At 34.5% G+C, this 24,425-nt stretch overlaps 1 protein-coding gene across 11 annotated transcripts in view; it reads left to right on the top strand.

The window, feature by feature from the left end:
• ANKRD28 (ankyrin repeat domain 28) overlaps positions 1–24,425 on the top strand; it is a 145,231-nt gene that overhangs the window by 101,145 nt on the left and 19,661 nt on the right. For all 11 annotated transcript variants that reach the window (XM_081071292.1, XM_081071294.1, XM_081071293.1 and 8 more), the window contains 11 exons: positions 586–798; positions 5,633–5,711; positions 6,594–6,708; positions 7,961–8,043; positions 9,380–9,443; positions 10,862–10,930; positions 13,031–13,171; positions 18,665–18,776; positions 19,763–19,789; positions 20,213–20,287; positions 23,194–23,395. In XM_081071292.1, the coding sequence (XP_080927418.1) occupies positions 586–798; positions 5,633–5,711; positions 6,594–6,708; positions 7,961–8,043; positions 9,380–9,443; positions 10,862–10,930; positions 13,031–13,171; positions 18,665–18,776; positions 19,763–19,789; positions 20,213–20,287; positions 23,194–23,395 (1,180 nt within the window). The remainder of the gene's footprint in view (positions 1–585; positions 799–5,632; positions 5,712–6,593; positions 6,709–7,960; positions 8,044–9,379; positions 9,444–10,861; positions 10,931–13,030; positions 13,172–18,664; positions 18,777–19,762; positions 19,790–20,212; positions 20,288–23,193; positions 23,396–24,425) is intronic.

Below are 24,425 nucleotides of genomic sequence, written 5' to 3'. Positions count from 1 at the left end.
CTCTATCCTAAGACTGTTGGCAGTGGCCAGTCCTACTCTCTGATCCAGTGTAGCCAGCTCCTTCCCTGAACAAGCATATTTCTATCAGGTATACCATAGATTACCTCCCAGAAGACAAGGTCAAAGGCCAGACATCTCTTTGGGCAAAGGTCACATTCTTTAATCTTTTGTCACTACAGGAGAAAAGGCTAAAAATATGTACATTATTTAATATATGTCAGAATTTTCTGTTTGTGTTCATTTTTCATTATATCTTTGAGTTAATTCTGTAATTGTTCCTTACCTAGAAGGCTTTTAGAAATACTGCTTTAGTTTTCATTTTCCTAAAATACTCTCTTGGAATCATTCAGTTTTTTCATGAAGTAGACATTTTACATGTGAATTATATTCCCTGAATGTATAAAATCCATTTGATAACCAAAATGCTGATTTCAATGTTCATTGATTTAAAAGAACTTTAAAATTATAAACCTATCTATGTACTTATGCCTGTTTGTTTCTGACTTTAATAATTTGGTTGCTAAAATAGCTCTCAACAATGATTCGCAAGACTGTATTAACACTAACATTTTTTTCTCCCAATAGATGAATGAACCAAATGCCTATGGAAATACACCTCTTCATGTAGCCTGCTATAATGGCCAAGATGTTGTAGTGAATGAACTTATAGACTGTGGTGCTAATGTAAATCAAAAGAATGAGAAAGGATTTACTCCTTTACACTTTGCTGCTGCATCAACACATGGAGCATTGTGTTTAGAGCTTCTAGTAGGCAATGGGGCTGATGTCAATATGAAGGTATGAAATAAAAATCAGAATCCATACTGTAGTATTTAGGAGTTCACTGTTTAAAACTATCGGTAACAAGTAGCACTTCATAACAAAAAGAAATAAATTACTGGTAACACACAAGAACACAGATGAATCTTTAAAATATGTTGAGTGAAGCCTTACAGAAGAATATATACAATTTCCATTTATTTAAGGTTCTAGAACAGACAAAATTCCATTTATATGGGGTTCCAAATTCTATTGTTGGAAAAAAAACAAAACAGAACAGTTATTACCTGTGGGAATAGGGATTGCTATAAAGGGGGCATGCATAGGGGAACTTTCTGGGTTGATAGTAATGCTCTGTATTTTGAAAGACTTTGGGTTACATAAATAAGCATTTGTCCAAATTCATGAAGTGGTACATTTAATATGTGTACTCTTCATTGCATGTACATTTTCCCTTAACAAACCAATGTTGAACCCCAGTTAATGATATGTGTACTGAAGTGTTTAGAGGTAACTTTGAAAAGCATCAAGTAATTGGATCTTGGATGGACTGATGGATGGATAGATTGATATGCGATAATGCATGTATAGTAAAATGTTAGAGTAGAATCTCAGAGGATGTTCTGTAATATTCTTTCTTTATGGAAATATTCTTTCTTTATGTACTGTAATATTCTTTCATCTTCTCCATTTTGAAATTTTTCACAGCATTAGAAAAATTAAAAGACTAATATCAGTGTGTTTACATATAAGGAATTTTGGTTTTTTTGGTCACAGTTTCAGAAATGAGCATTTGAATTTTAGAAATATGTGAAAATTTTGGAGCCAAAATAAATACTTTCATTGTGTCTGTGAAAAAACACGTGTAACCATAATTTTTAATATCACTGTTTTATAATGTGTAATCATTATTTCAGATTGGCCAAATGCTTTCAATGATTACTTCTGTATTAATTCATCAATTCATTCTTTGAGCATTTACTTGCCAGACTGTATCCTGTGGTATGCAGAAAAGAAAACCACAAACAAAATTGAACCATTTAGGATTAACATGGCTTTCAAAGCTTTCATTACAATAAGATTTCACCTCCATTTTTAGATACAATAAGCCAATGTCTTTCAGACTGGTAGAGATAGGAGTCCATTTTCTTACATCTCTAACTTTAGAGAAACCTTAGTGATGCCACTAACCCACTCTGACAGCTGTAGCAGCAGCATGTCCATCTATAATTAGGCCATTACTTTCAGCTAAAGAACACAATTTATACATATCACACCCAAGGAAGGAAAGGGCGTGAGGTATGATAAAGAACCTCTATAGTGCCTATAGTTACAACCTCTCTTAAAAGAATATATATTCAAAGCTTTCAGTTCTCCATCAAATTACCTACTAAAGTTGTTTAATAGTTTAAATAATTAGTAAAAATTTACTGATAATGTTTGAACTGCTTATTTTAATTTGATAAATTTCTGCTTGGATAACCTGGGCCCAGAAAAATATCTATTAATAAACTCTTATAGAGGGGAAGATGTGTTACTTGTTTCCTCAAAGGCCTAGTAATATTTTAATGAAGATAAGGCTATTTAGCTATTTCAAAAATAAAATTTTGGAATTATCTTAACATTCCTCAAAAGAAAAGATCACAACTAAATCTTTTTAGTCTCTATGTGACCTACTTATGATAAAGTCACTGGCTAAAATCATCTTTGTGTGTTAAATATATAATTTACCATGGAATAAGGAAGGCTTACCTGTATCGTTAGCTATTATACTTTTTTTTAGTGTATATGGTGCTGTCCTTCAGGGTCAAAATTAGACTTTTTATTTTATACAGTTCTATTTAGACGTGATACTTCATATAATTTGATGATAATCACTTGTTTCATATGGCAGTGCTTACATAGCTGACTCCTGTACCTGTGATACTTTTAAGTCTAGTATTTTCTTTTGAAGTATAGAAATGAGAGGCAGTCCTACCAGAGGCTCACTCACAGTGTAATGCTCAGACCAGTGGTCCTATTTGAAGTTACCTCCTTAATAATTTAGAAAATTCAGTGGTAGATTTTACACATGACAAGGACATTTTTTCACAAATCAATTAAGACATGGTAGTTAAGTAGATTTGAAGGCAATAGCCTATGATGTTAGTTTAAAATAGAATTCATAAAAGCTGCCTTCATCTTGCCTAAGATTGTATGACATCCCATTTATATGCAATTGTCCAATTTTGTATTGCCAAATTCCCTTGGAACACATTTCCGAAGTTACCTTCCAGGTCTAAAATTACATAAAAATTATTGGTAGCTGTGAGTTTTCAACCAATAAGAATGTACAGTATGTCCTCGCTTAATGTCATTGATAGGTTCTGCAATTTTAAGTGAAATAACATATTAGGTTGGTACAAAAGTAATTGCAGTTTAAAAGGTTAGAAATAATTGCAAAAACTACAATTACTTTTGCACCAATCTAATGTTATGGAACAAGTTTTACCAAACACTAATGGATATAAACAAAATTTCCTGTAGAATCTCATCAATGTTATAATGAAACATTATTTGAGGACCTGCTGTATATTCATTCAAGAATATATCTTCATTCTTAACACCTGTGTTTTCTATATTTGTCAAATCAGTGGTTATCAAATTGTCATTTGACTAAGGCTCTGACATTTGCCTTATGTTAAAAATGATAACTTGCTAACCTTCAAGTTCTTCTTATCAAATCATCTCTTTCTCTTTGCTTCATCTTTCCTTCCTATCCCATTCTCCATTTTGATGTTTCTGTCCTTGATTAAGTTGTAGATGACTAAAAATTGGAATGTGAATTTAGGTTTGTAATTACTCAGTTTATAAGATTCCAATTTTGTTGTCCTACAGAGTACTACATAGAGGGAAAATGAATGGAATTCAAAGCAATATGGGTCTGTTTTTTTAACCTAGCTTAACATGAGTCCTATTGCACTGATTGTATCATTTACATACACACCTTTCCCCACCCCACCCTGTTCTTCTTTAAGAATAAATTTTGGTGAGATAAACAAAATACCCCAAGTACTTAAAGTTTAAAGCTAAAAGGTACTGTGATACATACGGCTTTTTTGTTGTTGCTGTCTTTGGTCACTTGTGAAACCAACTCTTAGGATTTTGGTGGGTCTTTTTTATTTGTTGTTTAAAACTCTTAATTTGATTCTAAAATGAGTTCAGGTGACTTAGGAAAAAAACCTACCTGTTGTCTTCTCAATTCAGACAGAAATAATCGTGTCCTCCTCCCTGCTAACATGTCTTAGGGTGGACTTTTTACTTGGGAATCTGATTCTCTTTCATCCTTTGTTATATTTAGAGTACTTTTTATGATCAGTATGTGGGAAGAAAATGTTGATCCAGTGCTACCTAATGCTTATAGTAAAGGACTTCACCACCTATTAGCTATGAGACCTGGTTACGTTACTTAACCCCAGGGCCTATAAAACAGGGTTCATGGTACCAATCTCATAGGGGTGTAAGGAGTAAATGACTAATGTACATGAACTATTTTAAAACTGTGCCTGGAACATAGTGCTTACTATATCTATAAATGTGAGCTATAATTATGTCTTTCAAATTTCATCATTTTATGAAATCATTTTTATTACAATTTAGTTTGACAGGGTTGTCTGTAAAAATGTCTGTAAACAATAAAAATCAAGATTATGTCACATAGGGAACATTTTGAAAAGATACTACAAACTGGGATCCCTTTATTAAAATGTTCCTGTGCTTTTTGTTCTCTTTTTCTTTCTGATTGAAAGAATAACAATGTACATAAATAAAAGAAAACTGAATAGAAATAATAGTTTCTATTGTAACAGACACTGGCATGTTATATGGGTATTTTACAAAGATTATTACATTTATTCTGTGCAGCAGACCAAAGAAAGAGGTATGGGTGGTATTACATCCATTTTCAGTTGAGGACGTGAAAGCTCAGGAATTTAGGCAACTTCTCCAAAATCTTGCTGTGGGAAGTGACAGCTGGATTCATGCTCAGGTTATTCTAACTCCAGAGCCTGAGCTTGGCTACTCACTCGCTGGGGTGTTTTTCTTCCTCCTGTTGCACACACTGCCTCCGAAAGATTGAAAATTCTTTAAGATAACTTGCCAATTGGATGGCTTGTTTGCTTGAAAAAAATAATGTAAAATTATGGAATCAAGTACCTAGATAAGTATTTATGAATGATACTGCATTATTATAATGAAATGAGGGTTTCTTAAGGACATCTCCATTACATAATTTTAGTGTAAACTTACGACTTGTCACATTTAAGTAATTTGAGAAAATAACTAGTAACAGTTATACAAATAATTATAAACAAAACAATATATCGAGTTTTTAAAGTGAATTATAGTGGCTAAAGTTAATTCTAACATTCACTTTTCCTTGGTGGAGGAGGGATTCAGTATTTCTTAGAATGAAAGAATTGAAGTAATGTGAAATTTTTGAAACATAGGAAAGCACATCCTGGCTGTACCACTTCCAGTTATGTGATCTTGGTTGAGTCATTTAATATGTTTGTGCTTAAGTTTCCCCATCTATGAAATAGGAACGGTATTACAATTACGCCATACCTACCATGCAGAGCTTTCCTATAAACTGTAGGCATTGAGTTTTTTATATTTGTGCTTTATGATGTATATGCTGAGAATTAGTTTGTAATTTTGAACAATTGTGTTACCTCTATATTCTTTAATTAACCTTATGCATGAGTAATATTTGTACAAAATAAAGATGCAAGGAGATATTCAAAGTAAAACTAAGGATTACATATTATGGGTATAACAATAATTTTAAACTTCTTTCATTTGATTATTTCAGAGCAAAGATGGGAAAACCCCACTGCATATGACGGCCCTCCACGGTAGATTCTCCAGATCACAAACCATTATCCAGAGTGGTAAAAAGTATTTCTGTTTGTTTTTTTTCTTAAATGTAGTAAAAACATCCACAAAATGAGTGGTATTGAGGAATTGTCATAGCAGTCTATATATTTTTAATGTTTGATGTCAGAGCTCATGGATATCAAATAATAAAGAATATTAAATGCCATTTATATGTATCTTTCATAATTTTGTGTTTCATTTATTTTTGGTTTTTTATCCATGGATTATAAGTATAATTTCTCTAGCAGTTAGTGTTGGCTTTTTAAAAATATTGCTAAAGAGAAAACGCTGCCTTTCCCCGGCAGCTGGTATTCTATATTAACAAAGCTCTGTTGCAAAGCTTTTCCCCCCTTTGAATATTTTGAACTAGTGTTAGGGTTTTCATTTATTTTCTGTACTTGTATTCTTTTTCATTTGAATTAATACTAGGCAAGCTCAACCTTTAAATAAAAATAACTTCTAGGTACGTTTATTTTAAAGCAATGTTTCCCAAGCCATGTTCCAAAGAGCTGTTTGTCAGTATTCCTCAAGATAACGGCTGTTACGGTTTTGCAAGGGGAAAGTAGGAATAGGTTCATGATGAAATAATTTGTGAAGCATTGCACACAATCTTCTTGATGACGCACAAAGTATGTACATTAAACTCTGAACAGTCTTGCTCTAAAGAAATGTTCTTAAATTTCTTTTCATGCATTGGTTTCCAAACTTCGTGGAATCCCTATGTATAAAATCTGTAACTCCAGTACCTAGCCCTATAAATGTATTATGAATGAAATGTAGTTAAACTGCTATAAGCATTAGTTTGTGCTTGACTAGCACTTGATCTTACTTTCGTGTCCTGGAGTTGACTTGATCTTTATGTAGTCCAGTGCCTGACAGCATGTCCTCTATTGAAGGAGCTGTAATTGACTGTGAGGATAAGAATGGAAACACCCCTTTGCACATAGCAGCAAGGTATGGCCATGAGCTGCTAATCAACACTCTTATCACAAGTGGGGCTGACACTGCCAAGTAAGTACTTACCATGGTGTTGATAGCTGTGGCAGGGAAACACGAGGAAGGGAGGTTTAGTTTCCTAGGTATTTCAAGTAGAAATGTGGACTTTTGTCAATACTGTACTAATTGCTGGAGCTTTCTCCTGTTTGTGTTTATGATGTGATACAATAGAATGATCCTATTTTACCTGGTAAGCCAGCATAGAGTAGTTTGAGATATTTTTTTAACCCCAGGTCTTTCTAAATTTTTCAGTTTTAATCAGAGCTTTTAATTGTTGTGGTCTATTTCTTTTTTTATCTAAAAGTAAATAAAAGACCTGAAAAAGTTTACATGCTGAAGACTTTTTTTCCATCCAGATAGTGCTATCTGTAGATACTGGGCTTCAGCTACAGAGCTTCGGGATTCCTTGGTAGCTACTGTAAAGGATCCCTTGTATCCTACTTTGGTCAGAACAGCTTGCTTTTATCTATTTTAGATGTTAAAGTTTCCATGTAAGATTTTGTTTGAAAGATGGATTCTCTTGTGTGCTTTGCAGAAGTAAACACCCTACTTAGCTGATGTTTATCATTCCTGTGTATGTTTTTATAATTCTATTACATTTCTATATTCATTAACATGTTTTAAACCTTCTTTTAAACTTTCTATAAATGGTATGCTTCTGAACACTGTTTCTTCTTTTTTTACATGAAGTTGTTGGTTTAGCCATGTAGATTAAGTAACCCTAATTCATTCATTTTATTAAATTTAATTATGGTATAAAGATTTCTCTGTTTATTCTCCTTATTTACAAACATATGTTGCTACCAATTTTTTACTATTATTAAAATTATTGCAGTGAACATTCTTGAACATTATGCCCTGTGGTAATAATTCTCAATGGTGAAGTGGAGGGAATGGATTTTATTCTCTAGGCAAATGTCTAGAGACATTTTCAGTTGTCATAATTTGGGAAGGAGGGTGTTACTGGCATATAGTATAGGCAGAGCCCAGGGACACTGCTGAGCATCCTACATGCACAGGATAACCCCCCACTACCACCACCACACACATCAAAGTTCATAGTGACAATAGTGTTGAAGTTGAAAAGCTGTACTCTTTGAGGAAAAGTGCCTGGTAATACGTTATGCCCAACTTCAACCTTTTGCCAGTTGCTCTCCCAAGTGTTAGGTTTTAACTCATGTATCTTTTCACTTTAAGTAGTTTCTTTGTAATTTATTTAAATGATTGTATTTTTCTTGTAATGAGGATACTGTCCTATTTACTTTAGGCGTGGAATACATGGAATGTTCCCTCTTCATTTGGCAGCCTTAAGTGGTTTTTCAGATTGCTGCAGGAAACTTCTTTCTTCTGGTAAGTGGAATCCTCACAGACTGATTCTCCTTTTTTTGTTTCCCCAACCCACTCACCCCCTTTTCAATATAATTTCTTTAAACTGCTCTTCCAAAATTACATACAGGTATCTCCAAGTGTGGATAATAACCCCTCTTAGAAGATGTTGGGTTCTTTAATTTTAAGATTTGATTTTCTCTTCAGCTCTGGGAAAGGTTTTATTTTTTTCCAGTGATTTCCTCCACTGTTAGTGGAGAATGGGATGTGGAGTATTTCTAGAGTAGCTTCTGTTCAGTGAATGGTAGTCTTCATGTCTAGAAGCAAAATATCTTCATTTGCATGCTTCCTTTTTAAGAGCCACTTGCAATCCTATCATATGTGCTAGGTTTGTGAAATTATTTATGTCATATCTAAGTACTATTTTAAAAAACCATAATCATAGTCAGTTTGAAACAAAACAGGATCAATAGCTTTCTGTAAGTATTACTGCAAAACAGTAGTCCTTATTAATTGCATAGAATTAGTAAATGTATAAGATTTAATTGATTTTAAATGATACCCTATTCCTTCGAGTGTTAAGAAAGTTGAACAGCTTTTGTATATTAATATTCATGATTGCTGAAAGAATTATGGGAAAGTTTCAGTGAAAATTAACATATTGTGAGACACTTCTGAGTTTTCCTTAAACGATATTTTTTAAGTGAGTTAATTCCGTTTTTAAAGTGTGTGTATGTCCACAAGTATTCACATACCCATTTATCTATGAAAGAGAATTCTAAAATCCCTTATCGGCATTAGTAATAATTCACACGTAGCAAAGCACCTATAGTAGTTTTTAAAAAAAAAAAAAAAAAGCTTTATTAAGGTATAATTCATATAGCATATAATTAACCCATTTAAAGTTTACAATTCAGTGTTTTTCAGTCTATTCTCTGAGGTGTGTAACCATCACTACAGTCAGTTTTACCACACTTTTATTCCCCCTAAAAGAAAAGCCATTAGCAGTCAGTCTCCATTTCCTCCTTCCCTTAGTCCTAAGCAACTACTAGTCTACTTTATAATTCTGTAAATTTTCCTGTTCTAGTCAGTTCATAGAAATGGAATCACCCAAGATGTGGTCTGGTTTCTTGCACTTAGCAAAATGTTCTCAAGGGTAATCCATATTGTAACAGTATCAGTACTTTATTTCTCTTTATTGCTGAATAATATTATACATTATTAATCTATTTCAATAATTTTGTACTCATTTATAATTCAGTTTTATTGGAGATTGGGTTGTGTGACTCTTGACATTTCATGACATAACACTTTAAAGTAACATATCTGTAGTATTATATAAGGTGTGTTATTCCCGCAGGATTTGATATAGACGCCCCAGATGACTTTGGCAGGACCTGTCTACATGCAGCCGCAGCTGGAGGGTATGCTAACGAAATTTTTACTATTTTAAGAAAAGGGTAGCTAGCTGTGGCAGTTTTTCTGTTGTCTGTGTTTTTCTTTATTAGTGCCAGGCTACCACAAAATAGAAAACAAAATATAACAAGTGGTTTGGGAGAAGAAAGCCAGAGTGGTAGAAATTGCTTTTTTTCATCTTCTGCCTGAGTCGTAAATTGTGAGTGGGAGAGAGAGAACAAACCTACAAAAGGAAGTATTGCTTTCTGTAAGAGAAAATCATTCCTGGATAAATAAAAACATGTATTTCCTCAAACATTGGGACTGTTCTAAGTAACACTAGTATTCTTTGAGAAGATGTTTGGGGTTTTTTAATCATCATTTCAGGGGGAAAAAATGTCAACAGCCTTTTTTATGTCTTGCCCTTATTCAGGGCTAATATATAGATAGGAAATGGAAAATTTGACATTGAAAGATTTTGGACTAAGTTTTAAATATTACTGCTATGGAAAACTAGGCAGGTGTTTTGAATAAACAAACTTCAACTAAAACTCTTGGTCTCTGAGTCATGTTGCTAATCTAGTGCTTTGGTAACTTAGATCCTAAATTTATGATAAGCTGTTGAATTCGTGATGACTTATTAAAAGGACATTTGCCAGAATTTTATCCCAATAATAATTCCTTAAAAATTACTGGTGATTTCAGAAAACAAGAGTGTTGAACCAAGACTACTTACTAGGTCAGTCTCAGTTGTAGAGATGGATTGCATACATGTGACTGGGTCCTCTTGTTTTTCCAAGGTCACCAGAGAACCTTCCAATTAAAAGCTAGCTTCCATGTTACTTACCTACAGAGAGAGAGAGGGAGAACAGACAATTTGAATGTCTGATTGCTTGGCAGTTACAATTTTCCTTGTAACATAGTAAGTTGATGTTCCGATTTATAAAAATTAAGTTACAGAAACGCCCATAGTCTCCTACAATTTTAACTAGGGATACATCTAAGTAAGCAATCATATATAGGAGAAGATAAAGGAAAGCTGACTTGGGACGTTATCTATGTTTTCAGGTTTGATTTTCTTTTTTTATGCATTTTCATTTAGTTCAGTATTAAAAACCACTTAAATTTAAACCATTCAATTATAAGCATGTTGTTTGAAGTTTATTTTTAAAATTCCTAATTCTTCAGGTACTCTTTTATAGATGTAAACTTCCTTTTAAATAGTGACAACATGATTTATTTGTTATTTCTTACCAACATGCCAATATGTATATAACTTTTTAAGTTCCACAAAAGATGAATTTTAATGTTATTCTTCATAAAATATAAGTCATGCCATTTTATTCATTTTACCCTCATTTGAAAACATGCTTTTATACTTATTTAAATACCTACTAATTTCATAATATATTACTGACAATTAAATCTTCTATTTTTCCCTGGATAGGAATTTGGAGTGCCTAAACCTTCTGCTGAATACTGGTGCAGACTTCAACAAAAAAGACAAATTTGGAAGGTAGAGTGTGATTCAGTTCTTTAAGCCTGATTAATGTTATTTACTTAATGACTTGTTTGACCTGTCTTCTGAGAATTAACTAAACATTTCAGCATCTTTTGCATTGTGATCGTGATTCATTGAGATGCCCAAGTAAGTCAGTAACTTTTAAATATTCATTCTCACCCATGATCTTCTTCTGCTGGGCCCCCACCCCAGTCCCAAGCTGTCAGCTACAACTTGACCTTACAAGCGCCTCTGTATATAACTCTTGATATCATTCCTCTTCCTCCTGTAATTATAGCCATGGAAACATAAAACCCCATGGTACCTTTAAGAAACAAACTCAGGAGACCTAGAACTCAGTAGTACAGTTCTCTTTTCCCCCTACTCATTTCCTTTGTCAGAGACTACCGCCCATATTTCGTTACAGAGCACTAGAAAGATGGAGGAAATAGGATACAAATATATATGTAATTTTTCTTTCTCCTGTCCTGTAATTCCCCACATACACATGTACAAATACCAACATATCCACATACCCACCCTGAGTATGATCTGCAGGAAAGCACCTGTGAAATGGCAGAGTCCCTTTGTAGTCATTCATCCAATCCTCATTCTCATGTTCAACCCCAGGCGTCATGTCTAGCAATTGTGGTAGCAGTACGTAAAGCCACCATTACCTGATAAGTTACTTACAGTAGGAATTGACCCAGATTGTGTAAAATACACAACCTTATACGAAAGGATTGAAGGTAGTTTGAAAAATAGAGGTGGAAATATGAGCAAAATTGTATGTGTCAAGAGTTTGAGAATTGTGTATCAAAGTGTATATGATAAGAAAGGGTGGGCATGTCAGAAGGAAATGTGATTAGGCCAGTGCAGAAGTAAATAGAATTATGTATGGTGGGGAATCAGAAATGCATATAAGTAAAAACTACGGACCCAATAATTACTTTAAGGAACAGACTGCTTTCATAAACCTGCTAATGGAAGGAACTAATGACCCACAAAATCAAAAATCACTTTGTTTGGCTTTGGAATGCAATATTTTTATAGCTAATTTGCTTTTAATTACACTTTAATCCACCTTATATTAGTTAATTCATAGCACTTGAAGCATTCTATATTATAGATAGCAGAGACGGCTTCTGCAGCATATTCTGAGTTTGGAAGCTAGAAGGAAATTCAGGGTTAATTGTATTTTAAAAACTACTATTACTGGACTATAGCATTATCCAATAAAGGAAAATAATGTCTTTCTATGATTTCATTATGTAAATGTTTTAGAAAAAAATTATACCATGAAGACTCTGGACTAAATTTTACCTTCATTTTCTGTTTTCCTTTTTTTTTAATTTTTTTAAATAAAAGGCCGTGAAATCATAGTTTTATAATCCAAAGACAGGACTCCTACATTTAGTAACATCCTGTTTCATTTCAGTATTCAGTCTTTAGAAATTAAAATAGTACTCTAACTCTTCTGAAGAGGGAACAGTCTTCAAAACTATGCAGTGTCTGCTTGAGAAATCTGATATTACTTTGCAGCTCTACCATACAGTTAATATAATAACTGTGCATTCTTTTTAATGCCCCTATAGTTCTCTTTTATTCATGTACTGAAATATGAACAGAAGCTGCTACCTCTGTACTATGAAACATTTTTTCATCAATTCATGTAATGTATTGAATTAGATAATGACAATAACAACTACAGTGGGAATAAATTGTTTAGGATCAAAGAAAAGTGACTCTCAGTAAATAGTAACTAATAACTATTTGTTAGTATAGGGGAAGCTTTGTTAAAAATAAAAGTTTCCAAATTTCTGAACAGAGTATGAAAGGTGTCCGATTTGCTCAGAAGACTGGAATGGTTGCTGTCTGGGAACCATGAAATCATTTAACTATGTTTCTAATTTTCCATTTTTAGGGGTTCTCTACCATCTTACTTTTCTCCTAACTTTCTGTCCAGCCCTCCAAAAGACTTAGTTTATGGCAGAAATTAATCTCACGTTCACCATAAATACAATGTTTGTAATTGAGTGGAGTAAGAGTCAACTGTTCTCCTTTACTCCTCTGTATCCCTAACTTATTTTTCTTATATCACCTTGGGCACAAAAGATCTCCACTGCACTATGCTGCTGCCAACTGCAATTACCAGTGCCTGTTTGCTCTTGTGGGCTCAGGAGCAAGTGTGAATGACCTTGATGAAAGAGGGTGCACACCCCTGCACTACGCGGCTACGTCGGACACAGATGGCAAGTGAGTACCGTGTGGTGAGGATGAAGGATTACTGTGCCTATAAACCAGCATCTTCCATGTACGTGGCTGTTTTTATTGCAAATTTAGATTTCCTTTCTGTACTTTTTGCCATTGATTATGTTTCCCTAAGTCTCTAGTGTACGAAATAACTTGGTTTCATCATTATTCCTGAGTCAGTTATTCCTTTTTATTTCTATTCAACAACCTTCCTATTAACTGATCTGGTAGAAGAAAGATGAGCCTTATCTCATTCTCCCTGCCAAAAGCACATCTTAATAACACCGTCGTGGTTTTCCCACCTGACTTCTCAGAGGCAGCAGCCTTGAGTATATCACAGGGGAAAGGGAAAGAGAAGAGATACATGGACAGTGCTCTCAGAAGATTGGACGGAGATTGGAATATCAGTATTTTTCAGAAGTAGAAAGTTCATATTTGCAAGGAATCCTTGTAAATTGGTATCTAAAAACAGTCTTTGAACTGGCAGAATCTGGCATGTAACTGGTAGTAAATATTGCTTAAATAAGTAAATTTAGAGTAAATTCTATAATTTTAAAGCTATTTCTATAAGTAACAGTGTTATAATATGTTGGATTATTTGCTAAAATTCTAACCTCGGTCTAGTGAAATATATTTCCTGTTTATAGAAATGTATCACTTTATATAATTTCATACATACCAGAATAGTTAGATACAGATAGATTTGGGGAGAAGTTAAATTATTTGAAGTATGTTTAAAGAAAATCTGTGATAAAGAGTTTGTAAATCAGAAAATATTTTGGTAAACTTGGGTAAGTAGATTATTCTCTGATTTATACATTTTGTAAATTCAGGATTTTATTTCTAGATTGTTTTAAAATAGGTTATACCTAAATGACTATTACCACCATTGATAGTTCTTTACCACTATTCCTACAGACAACTGGCTATTGGGTGTCACTCAGAATGATCTACATAAATTTCAGAGAGGAGTCTCTCTCTCTCTGTCTTTCTCTCTCTCTCTCTCCTCTCCCCTTTTCCTCCATACCCCCCCCCCAACTGCCTTTTGACAGTTACATTAACCCTGAATTCTTTTGCAAAAACAAAAGAATAACAATGTTCAGCCCATGCTATGTGGGATTTATGGTTTTGTTTTAAGCCAATCTAATTTTTCTGTGGAAGTGTACTAGTACTAAAGTGAATTAAACGGTCAGTTTTCTCACCTAATATAAACTGTTTTAAGCAATAGACTGGTGATATTATTTAAACATTTAATTCTCATTATCTACACCAAGCTGCCTGACATACTAGGAATGACATGCGTTTTGAGATCTGAAAGACCCAGTTTAAATCTGGGGTCTCCATATTATACCTCTTGGAGCCTGAGCAAGTAATTGCTAAGCGAAAAGCTTTTTATCTGTAAAATGAGAATGAAACCTACTTCTTAGAATAGTGAGGAAAACTAAATGAGATTGCATGTATAAAAGAGTCTGGCACTATTTCTTGGAGCCTCTGTTTCTTATCTTTAAAGTATCAGAATCCCAGAGGTCCTGTCTAATGCCATCATTTATTGACTCTGATTTATTTCCTGGGAACCTTCTGGAAGCTATAAGCCCCAGTAATCATTTTAGGATAGCAGAGCCATCCTTTCAATAAGTGATTGTTTTGGAGGCTTAAATAACAGCACTAAAGCATTGATTTATTTTTCTAAATTCCAAGGATTTAATTCTCAGGAATAGGTTGGATAGTAATAAGAGGACCTGATGTAATTAATTCATACTTTGCCAAAGTAAGAATAAAATATTTTCTAAAAGAAGAAACAAATTCGACATGGCTATGAATTGCTATTATTCAGTAATGTGTGTGTGTATTGCTTTGTCTTTTTCATGATTGTTTACTATCTGTCAGCATCCCAGGGGACAGTTGTTTATATTTTGGAATATGTTCCTCACATTCAAATCAAAGTTAAAGACTTGGTATATGCCTTTCTGTAGCCTTTTCTATATTCATATAATTTTTTATAATTGTGTTTATGATATATTTCACTGAAATTGACTTTTATGGTAATAGTTGGCATTTTTCACAAAAAAGGGATCATATTTTGACTTCTAATAGCATCATTTATTTTTGTCTGTTTTGAACTTTATATAAATGGAATCATAGTTTTTTTGTTTAGAAGTCTTATAATCCTTTGGTTTGTTCCTAACTATTTGATATTCTTTTTGCCAAAATAAATTATCTTTAAATTTCTGTTTGTTGTGATATAGAGAAATACATTTGACTTTTGTATAGGACTTTATTATATTCAGCAGTCTTGTTAAACTGATTTTGTCTATGTATGTAAGATGACATTTGTCTATGTATGTAAGACGATACTGGCTCTGCCACTTGTAGGACCTTGGGCAAGTTACTTAACCTCTCTGTGCCCATTTCTTTTGTGTGTGAAATGGGGATAATAGTCTGATCTAACTCATATGTCCTATGAGGTATAGAATATCTGAATTGTTTAGAATAGTACCTGACACATTGTAATCTTCCTGTAACAATTAAGTTTTTTTACTCTGTGGCCGTTTTTGTTTTGTTTTTTTTGGTTTTTTTTTTTGGTGGGAACAGACACTATTATACGTCATGATGAGGGAGAGTAGAGGAAGGAGGGCCTCTGGTGACAATGCCACATGCCCTGACCTTGGCTGAGTAGTACTTACCCATCTTATCCATGGGACACATGGATTTGAATCCATCTGAACTTGCACCAAAACTCAAAGTGTTAAAGTTCATGGGTAGTAGAAGAGTAGGAGAAATTGAAATAGTTTGAAATGCACTCTGATTTCAATTATGTGCTTAATTGGAATGAGAATACCTACTTTGTCTAATATATTAAAAGAAGATAACAATATATATTAATAGTAAATAGTTTATTACTTAGCTATTTAATCATAAATATTCCTCCAGATTTTGCATACATAGTTTATTTTATGGGAAGGAGAGAGATGGTAGAAAAGCTTCATTTGTTAATTTTCTGAGTTTTAAAAAATGAGCATGTGTTTACTTACAATCAGGAAAAAAATTAGAATAGACTCTCTCCCCTCTACCTATTTGCAAATTAAAAGTGAGCTCTGGATTTTCAAGATAAGTAATTTTGTGGTTCATTATTTTATAAGTACCCAGGTTAAAGTATCACTCTTAATTCATTAACCCCTGTTGTAAAGCAGTTGGTAGCAGGGAAAGAACACTGCATAAAGAGAAAACCTGAGGTCTAGTCCTTGCTTGGCCATATTCTAATCAAAAGATTTGGGGGCCGGCCCGGTGGCGCAGGCGGTTAGAGCTCCGTGCTCCTAACTCCGAAGGCTGCCGGTTCGATTCCCACATGGGCCAGTGGGCTCTCAACAAAAATAAAATAAAATAAAATAAAATAACATTTCAGCTAGAGAACCAAAACTTTAAAAAAAAAAAAAAAAAAGATTTGGAACAAGTCATTTAATTTTTCTGAGTGTCAGTAATTTTTTCGTTTGTTACTAATAATGCTTATCTCACAAAGTAGTTATGAAAATTCATGTTACTTAACAGAATCTAAAAGGCAAGCCAGTAGAAGAAATTTTATCACTGTAAATCAATTCTTTGTGTTGTTACAGACCAATCATCTGAGTAACGGGAATGTAAAAAATTAAATAATGTGATTTGATAAAAACGACTGCATGTTTTGAAATAATGTTTAAATTATTTCAAACCATTTGATGCTGTCTGCTTGGAACTAGGCACCGTACATAATGCTTTGAGACATGCTCTCCTACTTTAGAAAGTAAACATGAACTTGCCTACTTGTTTTGCTTTCCTTAAATAAATCTTTCTTTCGGTACTCATATATCAGCAAGTTATCTTAAAATAGTTCCACTGATAGAATCTGTCTTGTGTTCAGGTCTCAGTAAGGAGAACTATTCCTGTTTTGTCATTCACATCTGGAGAACTTGATTAAAGATAAAAAGATATGCTGTTGAGTGAAACGTTCATGCCTTTTAAAACAGTGAGACTGTCCTCCAACCCAGCGGGGCTTTTCTCCATCCCAGGGAGCCCTGACTTCTGAGTTGGGCTCCTATGAAGGCTGTATGCAAACCAAGTTTCCACCCTGCCTGCGACCTTCTTCAGGTGCCCTCAGAACTAGTTCATGAACACCAAAAACACCAGTCTTGTTACTTCAGAGTCACATTTGGGTGGTTGTTGTTTTTTTATCATAGTGATACCCAGTTCACCGTGTTTGTCTAATAATTTTAGCTGTACATAAGTATCAAAATCCCTCTTAATTGGGTGAACATTTACTACCATTAAGGATATTGTAATAAATACAGATTCTGTAAGTAATTCCTAAAAGATCTAAAGGAGTTTAAGCAATTCAACATTAAAGAAATTTGGCATTGAAAAGAGTGGTCGAATTACTGAAAAGCAATTATGTTGCTTCAGAGTTCCTTTTTATTTGTTTTTATATGACTTCAGTATGTTTTTGGAAGCTTGAATTTTTACCAAGAAGTATTTGGTTATAGAGTTTTTTCCCCTAGTAGTAGAATTAATATTTAGTTAGGCATATTGCAATATTAAACAAATTATCACTGAATAATTATGGGCTTGTGATTTGAGCATTAGTAGAATTTAGGTTATTTAGTTGGATTCCTACCCCCATCTATCAAATGAATAAATAGAACCCATTTCACTATAAAAATAAAATAATGAAAAGATCACTGGTATCAAACTAGCTCTAGAGACAAATCTTTTAATTTCTAATTTAGTACTCTTTTTTTTTTGGCTACAGTAACAATAAAATATACTAAAATTATAACAACTTGTGAACCTTATAGTACCTTTTAAAATTAATTTTCTCATATTTTAATATTAGGTTGGTGCAAAAGTAATTGCTGTTTAAAAGGTTAAAAATAATTGCAAAAAACGCAATTACTTTTGCACCAACCTAATAGAATAGGAATGAAGTATTTCTCCCATGGGAAGGTCTTTCTCGTTACCTACATACTATCACTTTTACACTATTTACATACTATTCCCAGTCCTCTAATTCAAGAGGACTGAATTCTGACCTTGGTTTTGTAAGATTTTTTTGCATCCTTTTTTGAGCTTTCTAATGAGATGCATTCACTGTGTGTTCCAGATAGGTGAGCAGTAATATTTGGCAACCTGGGATGCTCACCACTAAGATTTCATCCTGTCAGACATTGTGTGAGTGGAGTAGGTGGTTCCACAGACAGGGACTATAAAAACAGCCCTCAGGTATACTAAGCTTGCTGACAGACTTGGACGTATTCACTTTCTTTGCATGAAGATGCTCAACATTTTGTTTGTATTTTTATGATACTTACAGTCAGTGTCATTTAAATAACTATGTAGTATAGGTGCATTCATGATTTTTACATTACTCAGCTGTAAGAAAAACTGTCAGGTTTTATTTCCAGTCTCTCTTAGTCACTGATTAAGATGCAGGAGTTAGAATTTTGAATATGTTGTTACTATGTACAGGTGCCTGGAATACTTACTAAGAAATGATGCAAATCCAGGGATCCGAGACAAGCAAGGCTACAATGCAGTACATTACTCCGCTGCCTATGGTCACCGTCTGTGTCTTCAGCTGGTAAGACTCTGGAATGGTTGTGGAAGGAACATAGGCATATTTTCTAATCATTTAATCATGTTTAGAATCCATATATCTCTCAAATTCCTATTTGCCTCCATAAGATATCTCTCACTTTATTCCTTTTCAAAAAGGAAGGAAAAAATTAAATTTCTGGATAGGGCTACTTAATGTACTTTCCTTATATTATTCCATAACTTTGTAGCATTTACTTCCCCTACCCCTTTAAATAAGTGTTTTCCAGAAGTTTCTAAAGAAATATAACCATGTCTTACGTGAGAAACTAATGTTCTGTAAGAGGAAGTTTCCCCCAATATATTTAGGGAATTCTGAAAGGCCCATTCTTTTAGCAGTCCCTCCTGATACGGGAGACTCTACTTCTGCAAATGAACTTTTTATTTCAACTATGGTCTCATTCTTAAATACATAAACCATTCACGCAATTTTGCCAAACCAGGAGAAAGTGAGGACAAATTGTTAGGTTGGTGAGAAAGTAATTGTTTTTGCAATTATTTTTAACCTTTTAAACTGCAGTTACTTTCGCACCAACCTAATAAAAGATTCTCAAGTGTGTAACTGATGCTTCAAGTGAAAGGTTTTTTTATTTAGACTCACCTTATAAATTATACATATTACACGCTGCCTCCCTTCAAGGGGAAATAAAATTCAAGGAGAGTGGATGTAAAAGGAAAAAAAGGAGGTTGACATATTTAATATAGCATTTAGACCCCTGCTACAGAAATAATATATTTCCCTAGGTTATTATGGTATCATTAAAATCTCAGACTTATGTGTATAAAATTGTGGTCTATTACATTGTACAATTGTTTACGTAAAAGACTTAATTTGGGAGGCAAAGGAAGCACAGCTTCAGAATGGAATTTAACAAAGCCCTATGTAAATAGAGACATGTAGTTGACATTTATCTCTTTTATGTATATGAATATTTCCTAAACTAAATATTTTAATTTTAAATTTTATTTCAGATTGCAAGTGAAACTCCTTTAGATGTTGTAAGTATTCGTCAGTTTACCCGCTACTGTTCAGGCAATTATAGTTACTTATTTGCTTTCACTAGCGCTGAAGCCTGTTTTCCACATTCCTTGGAACAAAGATAGTGACAGACATCTTGTATACAGGGGGAGGGGAGGTTTGCTCTTGGTAGTAATTAAATAGCATTTCCCTCAAGCTTTTAGTTTATAGTCCTCCCTCGAAACTCTTCGTCTGTGGTCTTGACCACACTGTCAGGATGATCTCATCTATAAGCTTGCTGAGTTTAGTTTTCATAATATAAGGGTCTGACATTTTTAAATTCATATTCAAGTATCAGTGTATACTCTAAAATGGATTTTAACTTGGGGGGATGGAGCAGGAATGACTACTATACTATATCTAAAAGTATCATTTCTGACATTTAAAATGCTTTTCTTTCTCAGTTAATGGAAACCTCCGGAACGGACATGCTGAGTGATTCAGATAATAGAGCAACAATAAGCCCTTTGCACTTGGCTGTGAGTACTGTCTTCACGGCCAACTTGATGGCTGGCTTACTGGAAATATATCTGTTTGTGTTGCTTCAAACTAGTACCCAGAACTTTTCGTCCATGTCATGATGGTCATGGAATTAAAATTTTTAGAATTTTCTTACTTCAGAGAATTCTTGAATGCACTTTTACGTTTTGTTTTGTTTTGTTTTGTTTTTAAAAGTACTCTTTGGGCTTCCCCCAAAGCCTACTTTAAGGGAGAGGAGATACCTGTAATGTGAATTTAAAAATGCACTGCCATTTAAGAAAGGACAAAGAAAACAAAAATTTAAATTAATATTAAAAATGCACTGCCATAGTGGAACAGCTTCTAACTTGCCAAGCACATGGTATAAGAACTATAATTTCTGTCTTACTTCTATAGCTTTTAGCTTACTTTGTGATCTTGGGGCACTAACTAGATGTGTGTTCACTGGTCCTTTGCTTGCTCGTGTTCTAGGACTTGGCTACATGATCTGTTGGTGTCCCTTCTAGCTTAAGATGCCTCTGGATTTTCCCCCTTGATGTCAGTCACTAAGAGGAGAAAATTAGGAGAGACTGTGATGATTCTTTAAATCAAATATAGGGATACATTTACCTTAGAAAATTTCAAGCAGACCCCACTAGTTCTTTCTGTGCTGAAGGAAGAATTTATTTTTGAAACAAAGCATGTGACACTTGGGGGGAGGGACAGTTTTGAGATGCAGGAGACTTGGATACTGTCACTAGCGGTTTGTGTGACCTGATTCTAAGTGCTTGTAGGAGTATATACTGATGTTAGTGTAGGTCACTACAAGTTCAGTGACCATTTAGTTTTTTTCTTCTCACATATGCTATTATTTTTTATCTCAATGTCCTCCTTGCATATTTTCCAGCACTGACACATGTACATTGACTTTTCTGCTTTGTGTTTCTGTCTATTTATCCCCACTAGAACTTCCTACCATGTTCTAAATAACTAAGAAGGCATGCTGAAGCTTCCTGCTTCCTTGCCCTTTGCATCTTTGGAAATGCTATCTACTCTCCCAGACTTGCATAGTAAATAAGTCAAAAAAAAGGACAAAGCCAGCATGGAGAAAATAGCCATTTTACTACTGGTGGCAAGAAATGAAGTCTGAGCAGATGGCTAGGCAATTTTCACATCATCATCATTCTTAAAATAATCGCACTGTCCTTTCTTGAGCACTTCCTAGGTGCCGGACTAAGCACTTTGCCAAGTTTTGGAATATGTTATCTCAAAAACTACAGTTTTGTTTTGTTTTTTCTTTTTACTAGTTTTTACTTTATGGCTATTGTGAATAGTGATGCTGTGACATGAGTGGGCTGAATAGTGTTTTTAAGCTGAAATGGAAACAATTTTGTAATGTAGGTATTAGGTTCAATGAAATGCAATTATACCTCTACTTACGCATTTTGTATCTATTTGTAGGAAGTTTTCAGAAATTAGCTGAAGTGATATTTTTTTGTTTCCAAACTCTTCCAATCCAGGACAATTTGATGCAGTGAAAACACACTGATTTGAGGCTTAGGGAAACTGATCTTGGTTCCTATCTTGCACATACTGGGCATACAAGTTCCTCGTCTCAGTCCTATACAAGGACTTCATGAGGGGAAGACCGCTGTGGCAAATCATCACGGCTCCCAGTCATCCTTGTTTTTTTCCCTTCTTTTTATACTATCTTCTGTGTATACTGTGTTTATCAAAGTTCATTCTTTTAGTAGCATATTAAGGAGCACGGTTAGATGTGATCCCAGGACAGTAGAGTTCAGTGATCTCTAGTCACTTTAATCTTTGAAGTAGTCAAGCTTGTCGGTAGTCAGAAATATCAAAACAATCAGTAACGCTTAGAGCACTTTACGTCTTGCTGGTACTTTGACATTTTTCCACAAGATACGGCTTTCCAGCCCTTTGATGCAGTGGGGGGCCCTTTCCTAGCTAAGTATCTTTTTTTCAAATTAGGAGCAGGTGAGATTTAGCTCAAGTGTGGTAGAATTTTACATTTTTCAATTCCCAATGAAAAGTTCACATGTGATCACTTACCAGCCTGCTAAACTAAAGACTCAGGTCTGAATGGTTATGAGAAAATGACTTGTGAAAGTCCCTTAGCTACAAATGGTCAGTATGAATGAACTAGAGAAAACATCCTTTGTTGCCAGAACTGTATCTTGTTATTGTTTTATGTCCTGTTCAGCATCTAGTCCAACGAGAATAATAGATGCTCAGTTGGCATGTTTATTTTTTAAATGAATTATCTGGAAAGCTCTTTTATCAAACTAGGTAAAGAAGGAGGCTTTAATCTGACAAACCTTTAAATCTTCTTGCTCTGTTGTACAACTAGGACAGTGCCTGGCACGTGGCAGTTATTCAAGCAAGGCTTAGTCTAAATATTTTTGTGCTAAAAGAAGTGTTTACTTTTGAGATACGGCGTATTACAGGGAATTTGAGAAATCAGGACTCAGGTACTAGCTTAACTTCAGTTGCTGGCTGTCTCTGTAATTTAAGTAATTTTATCAGGAGTAAAGGAGAGCACTGAACTGTGATTAAAAACACAGGCTTTGGAATCGTAGACTTAGAGCAAAAGTTTTAATTGAATCCATGTCACATACCCGTTGAATGTCTGCCATCAACTAGTCGTGGTATACTCATGAAAAGATCACATGTCATTTGAATTTTTATTATTTACAGAATACCCATTCCTTAACACCGTAATCAACTACTTGATTATATTAAAAATTTGTAGGTAACAGTCTGAATTCTCCATACAGAAATTTTGGATTATCTCAAATATAACAACGTGAAGACAAATTTGCTTGATTCCTTTATGTTTCCTAAGGTATCTGAGAAGTCAGTCTAAATATGTATTGTTTTAATTTATATTTTTATTTCTCCCTAGGCCTATCATGGTCACCATCAAGCACTGGAAGTGTTAGTACAGTCTTTGTTAGATCTTGATGTGAGAAATAGTAGTGGAAGAACACCCTTAGATCTTGCAGCATTCAAGGGCCATGTTGAATGTGTGGATGTACTTATTAATCAGGGAGCCTCAATCTTAGTAAAAGATTACATTTTGAAGAGAACTCCTATCCATGCGGCAGGTATGTCAAATAATATGCATGATTTCATTTACCACTTTCTACCTAATACTCTTTTCTTTTTCAATTTAGTTCGTTTTTCAGTTTGACTTTTCTGCTTTGTCTTTCTGCCCTTTTCTCCCCATTAGTACTTCCTACCATGTTCTAAATGGTAAAATCATTATCTACCTTAGAAACTGGATTTATGTAGGTCTGACTTCTGAAGTACTTTATCAGAAAAACAGTGCAATATTTTTTATTTCTTTGTGATGGGAATTTTTTTAGATAAGTGTGTGCTTTCGTTTAATAATTAATGAACATTTTGACTTACTGTACTAGGGTACTGTATTAAACATTTTTTAAACAGCAGTTATAAAGCATCGACTTTATGCAAGAACTACATGATTTTATTTTTTTTTAAAGGATTTCTTTTTTTTCCCCCTTCTTCCACCTCCCTGCCCCTCTCCATTTGAAGCCGCTGTTTCTCAGTCTATTTGTGTAGGACACAGCTCCCTGGCCCATGCTGGTATTATGAGCCTTGTGCTCTCCCCGACTGAGGCAGTTGGTCTTCAACTGTTGGTTGGCCACTCACAGCAGTTCACAGCAGCTCTCGCCGGCTGCCAGCCACTCACACTGGCTGCTCTCCGCTCATGGCAGCTCACGCTGGCCCACGGCAACTCATGCCAACCTCCGGCTGCTCATGGCAGCCCAGTTCCTGGGAGAGCTGTTGTTCACAATTTTAGCTCTAGAGGGTGCAGCTCACTAGTCCACGTGGGAATCGAACCAGCGACCTCAGCATTAGGAGCACAGCGCTCCAACCACCTGAGCCACTGGGACGTCCCCATATGATTTTATGATATTGCGGATGTGTGAAAGTATAAAAGCACTTAACCATGTCATTATGATGACTTGGTGCCCTCTGTGTATACCCAGCAGATGCAGATTCACAGCTCTCTGCATGAATCACTGCAAGGCAGTATTCACTTTAAATAACCAAGACTGGTACACTGGCAGAAGTCTTAGCCAAGAATTTTTATCATCCCTAATAGGCCCC

The sequence above is a fragment of the Rhinolophus hipposideros genome (assembly GCF_964194185.1).
Source record: "Rhinolophus hipposideros genome assembly, chromosome: 14".
NCBI classification, from domain to species: domain Eukaryota; kingdom Metazoa; phylum Chordata; class Mammalia; order Chiroptera; family Rhinolophidae; genus Rhinolophus; species Rhinolophus hipposideros.
Note: the sequence above shows the minus strand (reverse complement) of the source record. Positions and strands in the feature narration are given on the sequence as shown.